Here is a 13,669-nt window from a genome sequence, read left to right as displayed (position 1 = left end):
TGTTACAAACTACTGTAGTGAAAGCGGGGGACGTAACATGGATTTAATGATTCAAATGGGTGTCAACGTGGAGGATAGATACGTTAGTTAAATGTAGATACAGACATGAATTATTTTTTTTAAAACAGCTTTATTGTCATTTCGACCATAATTTAGTACAGATTTAACATATACACATAATTTAATTGTGCATAGTGCTCATTTCAATTTTGAGAAATGTATAGTAATGATATAATATTCAATTAGTGAAATTAAATATCCCTTGCCTAGAATAGCATGGACTGCAAAAAAAGACTTCTGTTTACCATTGAGGTTTCTCTATCCGCGCGAAATTCCGGCATCACGTGACGATACAAAGGCAGTACTTAAGCCAGTGGCGCGCTCTTCACACCCAAGCTGTTGTGAACGCGTGAGTTGTTGTTAGCAGTGCGTGCTTATCGGTCCTTTTCCCGTGAGTATTCTTCTTTAGTTTGAGTGGTTTATGTTGGCTTTTGGTCGTTTAAGTTATTTGAGGCTTTCCATTGGTTTTTAGAAATGTCAGTGTGCGTTTAAATGTTTTATATGTACTAGTGTGGCTCGGTTTCATTCAGTTTGTATGGGCAAAGACTGAGGCCTGCGTCTCCTTTGATGTATGTAGGCTTGTGATTTTTAGCTTTTCTTAATCTATATAACCTTAAGACAATACAAACGCCATATTTATGTTACACCATAATTCGGTGTTTTAGTGTAACGTTAATAAAACGCTTGGTTGTCTAGTCTTGTCACTTTAACTGTTCAGTGTTACACTAGTAATAACGTTACTTTAGTCAACAATATAAAATGGTTGACGTGAATTTTCAGCTCACTGACATTTGGACCAATTAATTAAAGAGTTGTTGTTGATTATTATTATATTCCTACAATTTGTCATTAAGTACACTTAGTTTGCATTATTTACTTCTGTTTTACTTTTTAATTATGGGCATGTCACCATGTTTCTTTTAAACTGATGAATTTGTCACAGAGTTCCTAAACTGTTTTCTAGGTGAAAACATGAGCTCCATCAGAAGACCCAAACATGCTGAGAATCCCTCTGAAAACATCAAGGTATTTGAGAACATCTTTGAGAATTTAATCCAGTTACCACTAGATGTAAAATTGGTGGCTGATCCACTGTTCTGTTGGGTGATAGTTAATTGTTGTTTTAAAGAATCTAGCAACATCCCCATATGTTGATTAACGGCCCCTAAAGTTGGCATGAAATGGATGTGATAGTATTTTCTTCCCTGTTGTGATGTATATGTCACTACAAGAGGGAGGGGACATTATTTTGATTAAAGAGTTCAAGGGCATGTGTTTTTTTAAAGAGATGTGCATGGGTAAGTCGTCCTCTATAATAATACTTGAATGTTCCTTAAGAATTGTAGGCTAATTTCATGGTGATTTTTAAAAGCTAGTGGTTGGTGTTTATTTTGGCTATGTAACTGTCTGTGACCTCTGATTCTTATGTTCGGGTTATTTAATAATGGCCAGGTCAGTTTTGTAAAAAAGGAAAGAATGATGTCAACTATTCAACTACTCGATCAAGTTAGGATAAACTGAACCGTGAGAGACCTTGCTCTGTCTCTGAATTAATCATTGTCAGTGTGCTGAGATCCAGTAACTTGTGCATCTGTCTGCCACTGTATTGTTTAAGTGAAAACATTAACCAACTCCAAACTTGCAGTTGGTCATAAGGAGACTTCTGTGGTGAGTTCCCACGGTAATTACAGGTTAAAGAATGTTGCAGTTAGATAATAATGCAGGCCGTCCAATAGCTGCCCGTGGGAATTGGAGGTGTTTACGGCATGCAGCTGATGTGTGGCCTGCCCCTTTCCCACGCTTGTTAGAACGACCGATACGTGGAGTTGCTCCGATACCTTGCTTGTTTCCGTCTTGAACTGACAGCTTAACAAGTGTAAGAGGAGAATAATGACTGTTGAGGCAGGTGAATTGAGCCTGTTACTGTGCATGGATAGAGTTGCTCAGTTTTCCGTCTCTCCAAAATGAGCCTTTATCCTCAGGTTCTTGTTTTATACTGATGACACCTGAGATTAATTCATTAACTTTATTCTTTTCTCAGAAATTCTTTGTAGCGCCAACATCTGGAGTGGGATCAAGGAGGACGCTCCAGGTCCTTCAGCCGTCTGCTGTAAATAAGAACCTTGGTCGTATAATTGAGGTACTTAACAGTTGTTGCCATTTTGTACTTTGTAACGTTTAAAGACTTTAGTTGGAGTGAAAAGGTGTGACTGTTAAAGTTCATCTCACCCTGTTTAGAATGGCAAATCGGTTCCTAAAAGGAAGATGTGGAGCGCAGAGCAGGTTAAAGGTTCAAAGAGGGTGAAGGCAGAGGTTGCTGTAAAATCCACAAGTCCAGAAAATGAGAACCAGCCTGAGGGGGTTACGCAGGAGGCCTATGAGCTCATGATCAAAGGTAAGTTATCACACATGGTTCAGAGACATTGATTGGATTATTTACATTCTTGCCAAGGTATTCCTGTTAATGCTGCCGTGCAGAGACCAATTGCTTGGGTTTAATGCATTCTCTTAACCCAGTTTATTGTTCATTGACATTTATAGTGGAAATGAAGTGGTTAGTCAAGTTAAAATTAAGTAGAAAGATGTCTTGATATAGCTCGATCTTGCAGTACAATATTTGACTTCACTGGGTTTGTTGTCTTGCCTGATTTAAACTGATACAACTGTAGAGATTGAAGGGGCTGGGCAGATAGTGAAAGATAAAGACAGACCATGAAAGATGGAAACTGAAAAGCCACAGGGCACCATAAGACAATAGAGGCCTGCATTGCTCTAGCCTGGCTAACGTCAGTCCACGTCTCATTGACATTGAGACGTGGTCAGGGAACCACATGTTCATTTTCTCGTATTTGAGGCGTGGTTTACGAATGCCCAGAGCCATTTATTGGGTGCTACGAATGTCTATCTAATGCGCCTGTACGTAGCTCATAGCCAATCGTTTCAATTATACCAGATGACGTATGTAGAGCGAAAGAAATTAGACGAGGAAGAAGACGAAGGGTCAGATTTATTTGCGTTCTAAACTACTTGGAACAATATCTAAGGCTGCATCGAAAGGTAACTTCGCGTCTGCTGCCATGTTTGATCCATAGGTATAAACAAACTGCTTCGGTGTGTCGCATAGATGTCATCGTCTTGCTGCTCCCTCCCCGTTCTGTGATTGGTCCCCTCGCTGAGGTGAAAATTTGGTCCATGGTATCCAGACTGCCTAGCAGCTTAAATAAAATCGCGCTGCACAAAGGCAGTATGGGGAAATCCAGGCTAGCATTGCTCCTGGATGTAAAGATGAGTTTTACAGTGTTAAAGCAAAGGACAAAAACCCTCTATTGGTCAACTACTTGGTGACTGCTATTATGTAACAAACTATAATTAGGGTTGGGTACCAAAACCGGGCACCGATATGGAACCGGTACCTAAGTGACCGGTATGAAACCGGACTGAATCATAAGACAGATTTCGGTGCTTCATTTCGGTGCCACTTAAATGCCTCAGCTTTCTGTTGAAATATTTGCCCTCTGGTTCTATGAAACGGACATAGCATCATCACCGGATGTGATCGCTAGTTAACCCTTTGACACGTACGATCGCTGACACCGGTGTGATTAGACTGTTCAGATCGCGTGATCATCAACTTCTAAATTCAAATTTGCGTTCGCGCGTTGACTGGCCCTGAGACAGACGCGCTCAGTGCTGTCATCACAACTATTCAGTGTTTTCAACCACACAAACTTTGTTTTAGGTTTCAGACATTTAAATACACATGTTCTAGCAAAACAACATTTAGTTTGTAAAATACACACTGATGTCTATGGAAGCGGCAATAACAATCCTTTAAATTATAAATTGACAACATGTTTAGATGCACATCGTGTACGTAACTATAAAATTTACTCTGTTCTTCTCACACTTCACCAGCCACTTTAATGTATGTCGGGAGAAGTGGATGAATTGACGACTTTTAGGCCTAAATCTGACAGATCCAATTCTCTGAACTGCAGTGCGTATAACATGGTAAATGGACTGCATTTATATAGCGCTTTCACAGACCTATGGCCACCAAAGCGCTTTACATAGCCTCACATTCACCCATTCACTCTCTCATTCATACACCGACGGGCGACGGCAGCCATGCAAGGCGCCATCCAGCTCGTCGGGAGCAGCCGGGGTTAGGTGTCTTGCTCATGGACACCTCGACACTTGGTCAGGTGGAACTGAGGATTGAACCAACCTTCTGGTTTGTAGACAACCCACATGAACCACTGAGCCACTGCCGCCCCATGGCGCCCATTGTGTGTTAGATCAACTAACATGAGTCATGGTCGTTTTAAAGGTTTCTTAAATGACAAAACGCATTCACTTGCATGTATTTAAGAATAAAAATATCAGCCAAGTAACTAATATTTACTAGCTGTTTTTATTTACTAACTGACATGTAACGCAACCAATCACTGTTCGTTTTGTTCCGCGTCATGTTTAGTGTGAAAATGTAAAGTCTATGTCCCTACAATAACAGACCGGCGTGCATCTAATAAATTATTCATTCAAGAACGTTGTGCAAGTTTACTGCAAGAATAGTCACATACTTTTGAAAATCCAGCCTTCAGTTGATCCCGATGAGCGCTCATTGTCACAGTTGTAAATGACGGCGTTCTTCCACGATGGGTTTCGCGTCACAGCATTTAAGGTGATGCGTTCTAAAATAACGCTCACCTTGTGCAGGACATGCAATAAGTCAGGAGAGGTGTCGTATTTGGCCAGAGAAGGCAAAAAATGTGAAAAGAATTGCAGAAATTTAAAGCTGGTTTGTAGCATACCGAATACAGACTACTTTGCTGTTATTAGTGCTGTAGTGCTATTTAGTGTTAAATTATTGTATTTGGGTTAGGTGGCTTAGGTTTTATTGTGAATTTGTCAATTTGTTGTTTTGTATTTAGACTACTTCTATTTATAAATTAAAATAAAATATTAAAATTGTAATGTCATTTACCATCGTTTTGAAGCTTTTTTTTGTTGCTTTTTTTTTTTTTAAAGGATCAGTTTAGGCACAGGTGCCGTTTTTTAAAAGTATCGAGAAAAGAAAAAAAAAGATACCCAACCCTTACTATAATGATCTTCGTTAATCCAACGGAGCCAACCAACCCTGACTTCACAGGTTGTAGTACTGCAAGATGGCAGTGCTCTTGCTACAAAAGCCATAAGGCATTCAGCTGTACTTGCAGTAGTGCAAGCCAAAGTTCACTGCATTTAGACCTTGAAAGATTAAACTGGTCGGGGCATTTCAATGGTCATTTTAGTACTCTAAAGCACCATCATGCCTCCAGGAAGACATGTTGCACAAGTTTTTCCTCTTATGTCCAGTGTAGACCGCTTCAAACAGTTGTGAAGGTTCATGTCAAATGCAGCCAGTGCAGATGCGTTGGATGGGTTATAAGCGAGACCCTCTCGTTCACTCAGTTGCTTGCGACACAACACTGGCTATGTTTACATCCACTACTTGTTTAATTCGGACTGAATTCGTTCCGATTGATGAATCCGAATGTAGTTTACATGAACGCTAAACGTGATCGGGTTGATGTGCGCGTTTGTCAAATCTAATTCCGATTTGAAGCTTGTGACAGACTTAATATTAAGCCATTTCTGGTCATAATTGAGTAAATGAGCATATGAATCGTTGTGCCGTGTTGCTTATATTTATCACGCTGTAAAAAAGCCCCTCCCCGTGCCCAAAACCAGTCGTCTGTGGATGAAAATCCAAAACAAGGACTGGTGGGACGTTGTTCTGCTCCACTTCACAAATGCTGAGTGGAAGGAGAATTTTAGGATGACATGACACTCATTTATGACACTTTATTCAACAGGCAGAACGGCTCATTCTGCGCGTCATACGTCATTACTCTATTTCAAAGTCATGCACATGCGCACTCCTTTCAGTTTCGGTTTTCAATCCGATCAAGTGTTTACATGTTCTCTCGATCAGATTAGAAAAAAAATGAGCCACCCCTTTCAATCCGATCAATTACATTTGGATCGAGCTCAATCGGATCAAGTGTTTACATGAAGGCTTTTCAGTCCGATTGAGCCGCCAATCCGATTACTAAGGGGTTATTTGGTTGCATGAAAACGTAGCCACTATTAACGGTAACTGTTAAATCTTAGACCTTTTATCGAAAGTACCATACTTTTACTTATTACATATACCGCTCTTACAGGTGCTTGAAGGAATGTCACAAGTTTAAGTAATAAAAAAAAAAGAAAAAAAACTATTTAATAATAAAACGACTTTTTATTTTCTTCTCTCTGATTCAGCCATTGTATTGGATGTTTCTCCTCTCTGTCCCCAGAAACTCCTGGGTCCTCCTACTGGAAGGAGGTGGCAGAAGAGAGGCGGAAAGCACTGTTCAGTGTTCTCCAAGAAAATGAAAAGGTGAGTTAATTGTAGAAAGGTTGATGAATGTTTTTATAATTTTAAGACCTATTTGGCCTCCCTGGAAGTTTGTCAAAGAACCCCCTGGTATGATCATGATTTTATTCAAATGTGATGCCTGTTTATTTTGTTTCAAAACTAGTTGCACAAAGACATTGAAGCCAAAGATGAACAGATTGCTCAACTGAAGAGTGAGAACGATGAGTTACAGGAGCTGGCACAGCATGTACAACACATGGCCGACATGATTGAAGTGAGTGCTCCGTTTAATAGTGGTGTCAGCCTTGCCAAGATTTGAATGCAAGGATTTAACCACCATTATGGTGGGACCAAAGAGTAAAGTAACCTCAATGTTCAAATAATGCCCATGTTAACTTTTGCTTTTTCACATTTCAATCAGAGATTAACCGGTAAAAGTCCCGACAATCTAGAGGAGCTGCGTGAGATCGCCTTTGAGCCCGAAGATGACGAGGATCAAGAAGAACATGGAGATGAGAGTGATTCTGATGAAAGCCTGAACAGTGTTGAACTAAACACAGATCAATCTCAACACTGTGTGCCACATAAGGATGATTTCACAAATGAAGAAAGCTGAAATGATGCTCTTGAAAATATTGAACTGAAAAAAACTGTGATGGACCAGTTGTTTGGTCTTAAGTGAATTTTTCTTTTTGCCTTTTTTGGACAATTTTGCACCTTTTTGTTTTAATACTTTTATCTTTGCTGTAAATGAGTTTTTATTTTCAGTACCTGTAGTTCACATTCACTGCCAGTGTACATATGTAAACTTGAATGCATACAGTGGAAATAAACTCCTATTTTGTACACGTGCTTTTCTCCTGATCTCTTCTCTTCCTGGTGTAAGTGCAAGCATACAGCTTGCCTGTCTTGTGCAGAGCATCCTTCATCAAGCTCTGCTGGAATCCTAAACCTTGAGGAGCTCCTGAAGTTATTTTTCAGTTTCTCCGGACAGCAGACTCTGTCTTGGAGTTCTTGAGGTGGCGTGTGATGGGGATGTTACAACGGAGGATGTTGAGCAGGTAGCAGCTCCAGTGCTGTCGTGGAGAGATTGCTGTCTGAAGAAGAGTTCTTGACTTCTGTTTGGTGCCTTTTCAAAGAGGAAAGCTTTCGTACAGCCTTTCCTACTTCAACATTGTGCAATTAGTGTTTAGAAGTTCATATGCTTCAGATACTGTACATTTGTCCTTCAATAATTTTTACTGCTTGGTTAATTTGCATAACTAAAGGCACACATGTAACTTTGTGCACTAGTGATTTAATAAAACTGAGTTCATCGGTAACGCTTCCTTTTACAGTCCTGTTACCCATGTACATACTATGTACTTATTATAGTAATAACTAGATACTAAACCTACCCCTAACCCATGTACTTACCTTATATTAGCCAGTACTTTCTTGTTAAGTACACTGTACATGTAAGTACTGTAAAAGGAAACGTTACCAGTGCATCTTGCAGAACATTACAGCCGGAGCTACCTCTGTTACACAGGATATTGTGCAGTTGTCCTGCCCGTTCCAAATACAAGATATGACAAAAACACAGTTTGAAAGCTGGATTCATGATGTATTTGCAAAACAGTTACATAGTGTAAAGCAACACACTTCTTGAACCTTGTCATTACACAATTTTGTTAGACTAAAACTGGAATGAGAAATTCTAATTCCTTGCATGAGACTGGATCATTCATTGAAATTAAGTGTTATAAGTGACATGTACTGTATTTTTCTTTATCTTGGTGTGCGTAAGTTGTACTGTATTTTCCTTTTTTTTTCTAATCTTTTCTTGATCTGTTAAAATCAAAACAAATGCTGATATTTCCCTTTTTCTTGAAAAACAAGTTAAACTAAAAACAGTGATTTTGTGAAATATCAATTTAACTTCTATTTTATTATTTTTTAAAGTAATTTTCAGCATCATTACTCCAGTCTTCAGTGTCACATGATCTTTCAGAAATCATTCTAATATTCTGATTCAGCTGCTCAAGAAACATGTCTTATAAATGTTAAACTATTGTGCTGCTTCATATTTATGTGGAAACTGATTGTGACAAACTTTTTCCCCAAGATTATTCAATGAATGAAGTTCAAAAGAACAGAATTTATTCGAAATAGGAATTTATGTAACAAAGTATTTTCCCTTTTGATCAATTTAATGCATCCCTCACTGAATTATTTCTTTCAAAACCTTTGAGTGGTAGTATGATTTTAAAGAAAAAAACAGCAGTGTCTCATGTGATAATTATGCAAAAATAAATTTTATTCCCACTTTCAGCAGAGGAAATACAGTAAACTCAAAAAAATGAAACAATGAGGGAACATTAGCATTGTGACATCAAGTGAAATCCGCTCTCATTCAAACAGTAGTAGCTAAAGCTATTGCAATGGCAAGCTGAACGCTCAAGCCCTCGACATGTACAGTCACGCTCACGAAACCATAACAGCTTTCCTATCAAGGAGGACACTAATTTAATGAGGTTTGAACAATAAAATGCAGTTCACTGAGCTTCTGTCTGAGATGAATACAAGGCAATAAATTCAACCTTTTCACTTGATATCTCTGTGCAAAGAAAGAAATTCTCAAGGAGTGATCACCAATGCCCAGGGTCAAATACTGTAACGGTGGTCATTCCTCACAAAGCAAGAGGAAAACATTAATTTCTGTGACTGAATACAGAAAACAGGAAAAAGAATCATTTTTGAATATGTCATAATTCTGATAAATAGAAACCACAAAACAGCCTTAAATATATTTGACTACGGTATCATTATGGCTTTAGGAGTTTGTGCAGTAGATGCCACATAAAGAGTTTAACATGTTAAGAAACAATCTTCCCGAAACATTTCAGTTGTGCTTTAGAGGCAAATAACCTTTCCGTACTCAGTACATTCCTCGAAATGTGCTCTTTTGATGGATTTAAGCCCCTGCTTTCATACAATTCTCAATGTCGTAGAAAAATTTTGTAAAAATAGGTACGGTGATCTACAAAACTGCGTTTTAATTGTCGCCATAAGCGTAAATTCACATTTGAGAGACCAACATTGGGTGTGTTAACGTCACAAAGCGAGGCAAGCGTTTGGTTAGCAAAGAGCGTTTCTTCAGGTCATGTGCATAAGCATACTGAAAAGACGTTCAGGAAAGGTTCCCTTCAGCACAAATACTGTAGAACTCAGCGAATACATTGTTAAAAGGTGATACTGCTCATATATATATATAAAATTATTTCAAAATAGCCCCTTAATAATACCAAATCCTGACTGTCCCTAATCAGATTGTGAACAGATGTTTAGTACAATATTATTTATTTTTTAAGAGGGTCAAATCAGCATCTTACCATTTATAGTGAAGAGAAATTAAAAAATAAATTAAATGATATTACAGTCACGTGACTCAGTAGTAGTATAGTAACAATAGGCACAGAAGCAAGTTCGGATCACAGAGCAAATAAGCTTCCAGTTTTCATTTATGCACAAACCAAAATTCACAGTAATGCATCACGCTTCTCTGACTGAATAAAAGTGCATTTTCAGATACTCTGATGGGCTCCAAACAGCTCTTGTTGCAAGATCCAGGTATTAGTACCATGTTAATGCAATTGTCCACTACAGGCTCCGTCGTCCATAGAAATATTCACTCCTGATCAGTGAAGGCAAGCGAGCGATATGTAAATCAGCAGACCATCGTACAAGCCGTTTTTTTTTGAGTAGTTCATATGCCCGGCTGGGTTGGAACAACAACTAAAATTCTTCCTTTCCCAGCGGTTATAGTAATTTCACTTTGTCCAGGTCAAAAAAAAAAAAAACCTCGATCATTAAAACGGTCCCTTGTAATCCCTGAAACGGAACGGCACGTACAGAGAAAAAAAATCCCAGGACAAAATTAAAATAAAATTTGCTGTGCTATTTACACGCCTCTGACAGTACCACTGCAAATAACTAACTGCCAATAATAAATACTCTTATTGTTCAATCAGCAACAATGATTCATGACCACTGCGACACGAGTAGTATAAATGAAAACATCCTGTAGAAAAGGAGACCTCGTGATGAAGGTCTCAGGATATGGGCCTGCATCGAAGCCGAAGCCTCGCTGTTCCACTTGTGAGCAGGTTGTGTGTATTTCCCGCCAGGTGTTTGCAGGGTCACGAGGATGATAAGCTGATTTTTCTAAAATGAAGTGGTAACCGCATTACCACGGCGAGTTCCCAGCCGCACAATCTCCCTCGGTACTGTGTCCAACTGCTCGTATGCCAGACGCCCATCTTCACCTGAGAACAGAAACACACACAAACAAGCTCTGTAAGACGCAGGAAGGCTGGAGTTGTTCTTTATAGGCGTTGAGACAATGTATGTGCAACAGAGTATCTGCAGAGTTTTTAAAATGAAGTTTAAGACTTATTAGACCTGCACAAATAAACCTTTAGACCACAAATAGACCTTTTACTTTAAATAAACAGGTTGGAAGAGATGTCGCTGAAAGAGTGAGGGGAAGTTATTTTGATTAAAGATTATGAGGGCACAGGAATTTAAAAAAAATTATGTATATTATATATGTACTGATAAATATAATAAATACTGCAATATTCCATGAAAAAACAAGAATTGTCCCTTTTGATTTCATAGTGACTTAAATACTGCTTATATCAGCAAAACAGGGGAACTGCAAGTTGAAAATACTTAACCAATTTTAATACATGGGTATATATTGAATAAAACATGTTTTATGTATCAATACTATATATATATATATATATATATACGAATTAGAGGTCAACTGATATGGGAGTTTTCTGATACAATAATAATGCTTTAGTTTAAACTAAAGATAGGCAATTAACAGATTATTACTGAACTTACTCTTTTCCTCCCTTTTAATCATAAAACAAGTCATAAATACACAGAGATATTTATTTTGAAATGTCTTTGATTTCTGATTAAAGCTGCGGTTGCACTAGACTTTTGAGCACACAACATTTCTACAGACACATTGGTTTTGATTTTGAAGGTGCAGTGCTCATATTTATTTCATTAAATCATTGCATTTTTAAGTTTATGGATCCACAGGGACTCTGGTGCTAGCATATTCCCAAAAGATTGATCGTAGAGAATTTATTTTAGGGATGTCCCGATCCGATCACGCGATCGGAAATCGGGCCCGATCACGTGGTTTCAGACTCGATCGGAATCGGACGTTACCTCCCGATCAGGACTCGGATATATGTAAATTAGGGGTGTAACGGTACATGTATTCGTAATTATTGAACCGTTTCGGTACGAGGCTTCCGGTTCGGCACGCATACCGAACGATTCCTAGGACCATTTTTCCTGCCGACAAAATCCGCGCTGGCGCGACCACCACAATGTTGCGCAACATCAAATGGCGAACGTAATGAAAGCGGAACGAAACTGCGCTACTCATTATATTGTGCTTAACGGACCATTATCAGTTCGGACCAGCAACATCTGTGCAGTGCGAGATCCATCAAGCGACACTGTGCTAAGAGATCCAGTGAAGAAAACATTTGAATTCGCCACTGAAGTAATAACATCGCTGCGAGATCTAGTGAGAATCATTCACATTTCTCCGTTATTAACCGTAGATCTCTATTAGATCAAACAGCGCTGACGTGGAAACCAGGAGAAACATTGTGCCGTGAATGAACATGGATTTAGGGCCCTTACATAGTCAACGCATCGGTACGCATACGCGTGCGCAAGGCTACACATCGCTACGCTTCGGCCGCCATTATGCGTCGATGCGTAGCCAAATGTGTCGTCCTAGTTTTTGATACGCGACGCGCCGATGCACGCAATACTATGCGTTGTCGGTGGGGGCGACATTGCAAGTAATGTACATAAAAAGGTATATTATTATGTTTACAGAAGAAGAAGATTTGAATACAATGGCGGTGAAAAGGAAAAGTTATGCGAGCTTGTTCGTATACATCCTTTGTTGCCGCCGATGTAAAATCAGCAATATGCACTCCTCTTCAGTTGCCATTTTGATCTGAATATTACGTGACCTGACTCTAGACTCTACTACCCCCTGCTGCGCAATCGGTGTATTGCATTTCACGCATCGCCGGTGACGCTTGTGTACTATGAAAAGGAGCGCGTAGCTCGCGTCGCTCGCGTTGCTTGCTCGCGTTGCTCGCGTTGACTATGTAACGGCCCTTAATGTTGCACTTCAAAACTCAAATATTATACCATATATACCAAATATTACCAAAACATTATTTGTTCATCCTTCATAGATTACCCCCATTTATAAACCTGAAAGTTTCAAGATGTAGGAAAACTCAAACTTATTTAAAAATAGTTTTTCTTTTAATAAATAGGAAATTTCTCTGGCATTTCTATCTTTTTGCTGTATCGTATCGAACCGAACCGCAAATTTTGTGAACTGTTACACCCCTAATATATATATTCTCATTATTTTTTTATACACTTTTAAAACATTTTAAATTTTTTGTTTAAATGCCTGCCGGGTATTTTAAGTTGAGGTGCTATTTGTTTTTATATTAGACTTTTTCTATATTTACTGTTGCACTAAAGTCCAAAAGTGAAGATTTTATGTTATTTATTACTTGATTGTTCAAGCTACCTCACAGAAGTGCTCTGTTTGTTAACAGAGTTGTTGAATGTTAAAATAAGGTGAATTAAATTAAAAATAAGGAACATCCTGGATCTGTTTTTTCTCTCTTCTTTATTCTTTTTTTATGTATTATATAAGTATCGGATCGGGACTCGGTATCGGTAGATACTCAAAATCAAATGACTCGGACTCGAGGGCAAAAAAACCTGATCGGGACATCCCTAATTTATTTTCTGAGAAAGCAGCATTTTATTAGACACAAATGTGTATTTTTGGTCTGTCTAGAATGGGTCAGTCAGACGTACACTCGTTTGCAGAAAGAGCGTAAACAAGAAGTACCATTGAATTGACTAATTGTAGTCGCAGCCGGTGTGTCATGTGTATGACTGGATGTTTTACCAAAAGTGAGGAGGGTTTCTATGGCAATCTGGTGGAGCTCTTCATCCGCTGAGTCACACAGTAACACCACGGCGTCAATGCTCTCCACAGCCTGAAAATAACCCGAGACACACAGAGAGGCTTGAAGTAACCAATCACTGACATGATTTTAGCTTCAGTTTGAAGTGACGTGT

The 13,669-nt window shown here is 38.8% G+C and overlaps 2 protein-coding genes across 4 annotated transcripts in view; one reads left to right on the top strand and one right to left on the bottom strand.

The window, feature by feature from the left end:
* Positions 1-365: 365 nt before the first annotated feature.
* On the top strand, positions 366-7,309 carry gmnn (geminin DNA replication inhibitor). The gene is made up of 7 exons (XM_056250076.1): positions 366-451; positions 1,025-1,086; positions 2,102-2,200; positions 2,299-2,455; positions 6,402-6,484; positions 6,627-6,737; positions 6,885-7,309. Exons 2-7 carry the CDS (start codon positions 1,033-1,035, stop codon positions 7,077-7,079), a joined length of 699 nt encoding a protein of 232 aa, XP_056106051.1. The 5' UTR covers positions 366-451; positions 1,025-1,032; the 3' UTR covers positions 7,080-7,309.
* Positions 7,310-9,948: 2,639 nt separating this feature from the next.
* ripor2 (RHO family interacting cell polarization regulator 2) overlaps positions 9,949-13,669 on the bottom strand; it is an 87,832-nt gene continuing 84,111 nt past the window's right edge. For all 3 annotated transcript variants that reach the window (XM_056250064.1, XM_056250063.1, XM_056250065.1), the window contains exons 21-22: positions 13,497-13,587; positions 9,949-10,770 (exon numbers count right to left, since the gene is read on the bottom strand). In XM_056250064.1, coding sequence (XP_056106039.1) covers positions 10,670-10,770; positions 13,497-13,587 — 192 coding nt within the window. In that variant the 3' untranslated portion in view covers positions 9,949-10,669. The remainder of the gene's footprint in view (positions 10,771-13,496; positions 13,588-13,669) is intronic.

Source organism: Rhinichthys klamathensis, unplaced genomic scaffold (genome assembly GCF_029890125.1).
Source record: "Rhinichthys klamathensis goyatoka isolate OS25496 unplaced genomic scaffold, OSU_Roscu_1.1 h1tg000067l_1, whole genome shotgun sequence".
In the NCBI taxonomy this organism is placed as follows: Eukaryota; Metazoa; Chordata; class Actinopteri; order Cypriniformes; family Leuciscidae; genus Rhinichthys; species Rhinichthys klamathensis.
Note: the sequence above shows the minus strand (reverse complement) of the source record. Positions and strands in the feature narration are given on the sequence as shown.

Coding starts and splice junctions, on each gene's coding strand:
- gmnn (XM_056250076.1), top strand. CDS start 1,033: ATGAGCTCCATCAGAAGACCCAAACATGCTGAGAATCCCTCTGAAAAC. Junction 2,456..6,401: donor CTATGAGCTCATGATCAAAG/GTAAGTTATCAC, acceptor CTCTGTCCCCAG/AAACTCCTGGGTCCTCCTAC. Junction 6,485..6,626: donor TTCTCCAAGAAAATGAAAAG/GTGAGTTAATTG, acceptor TTTCAAAACTAG/TTGCACAAAGACATTGAAGC.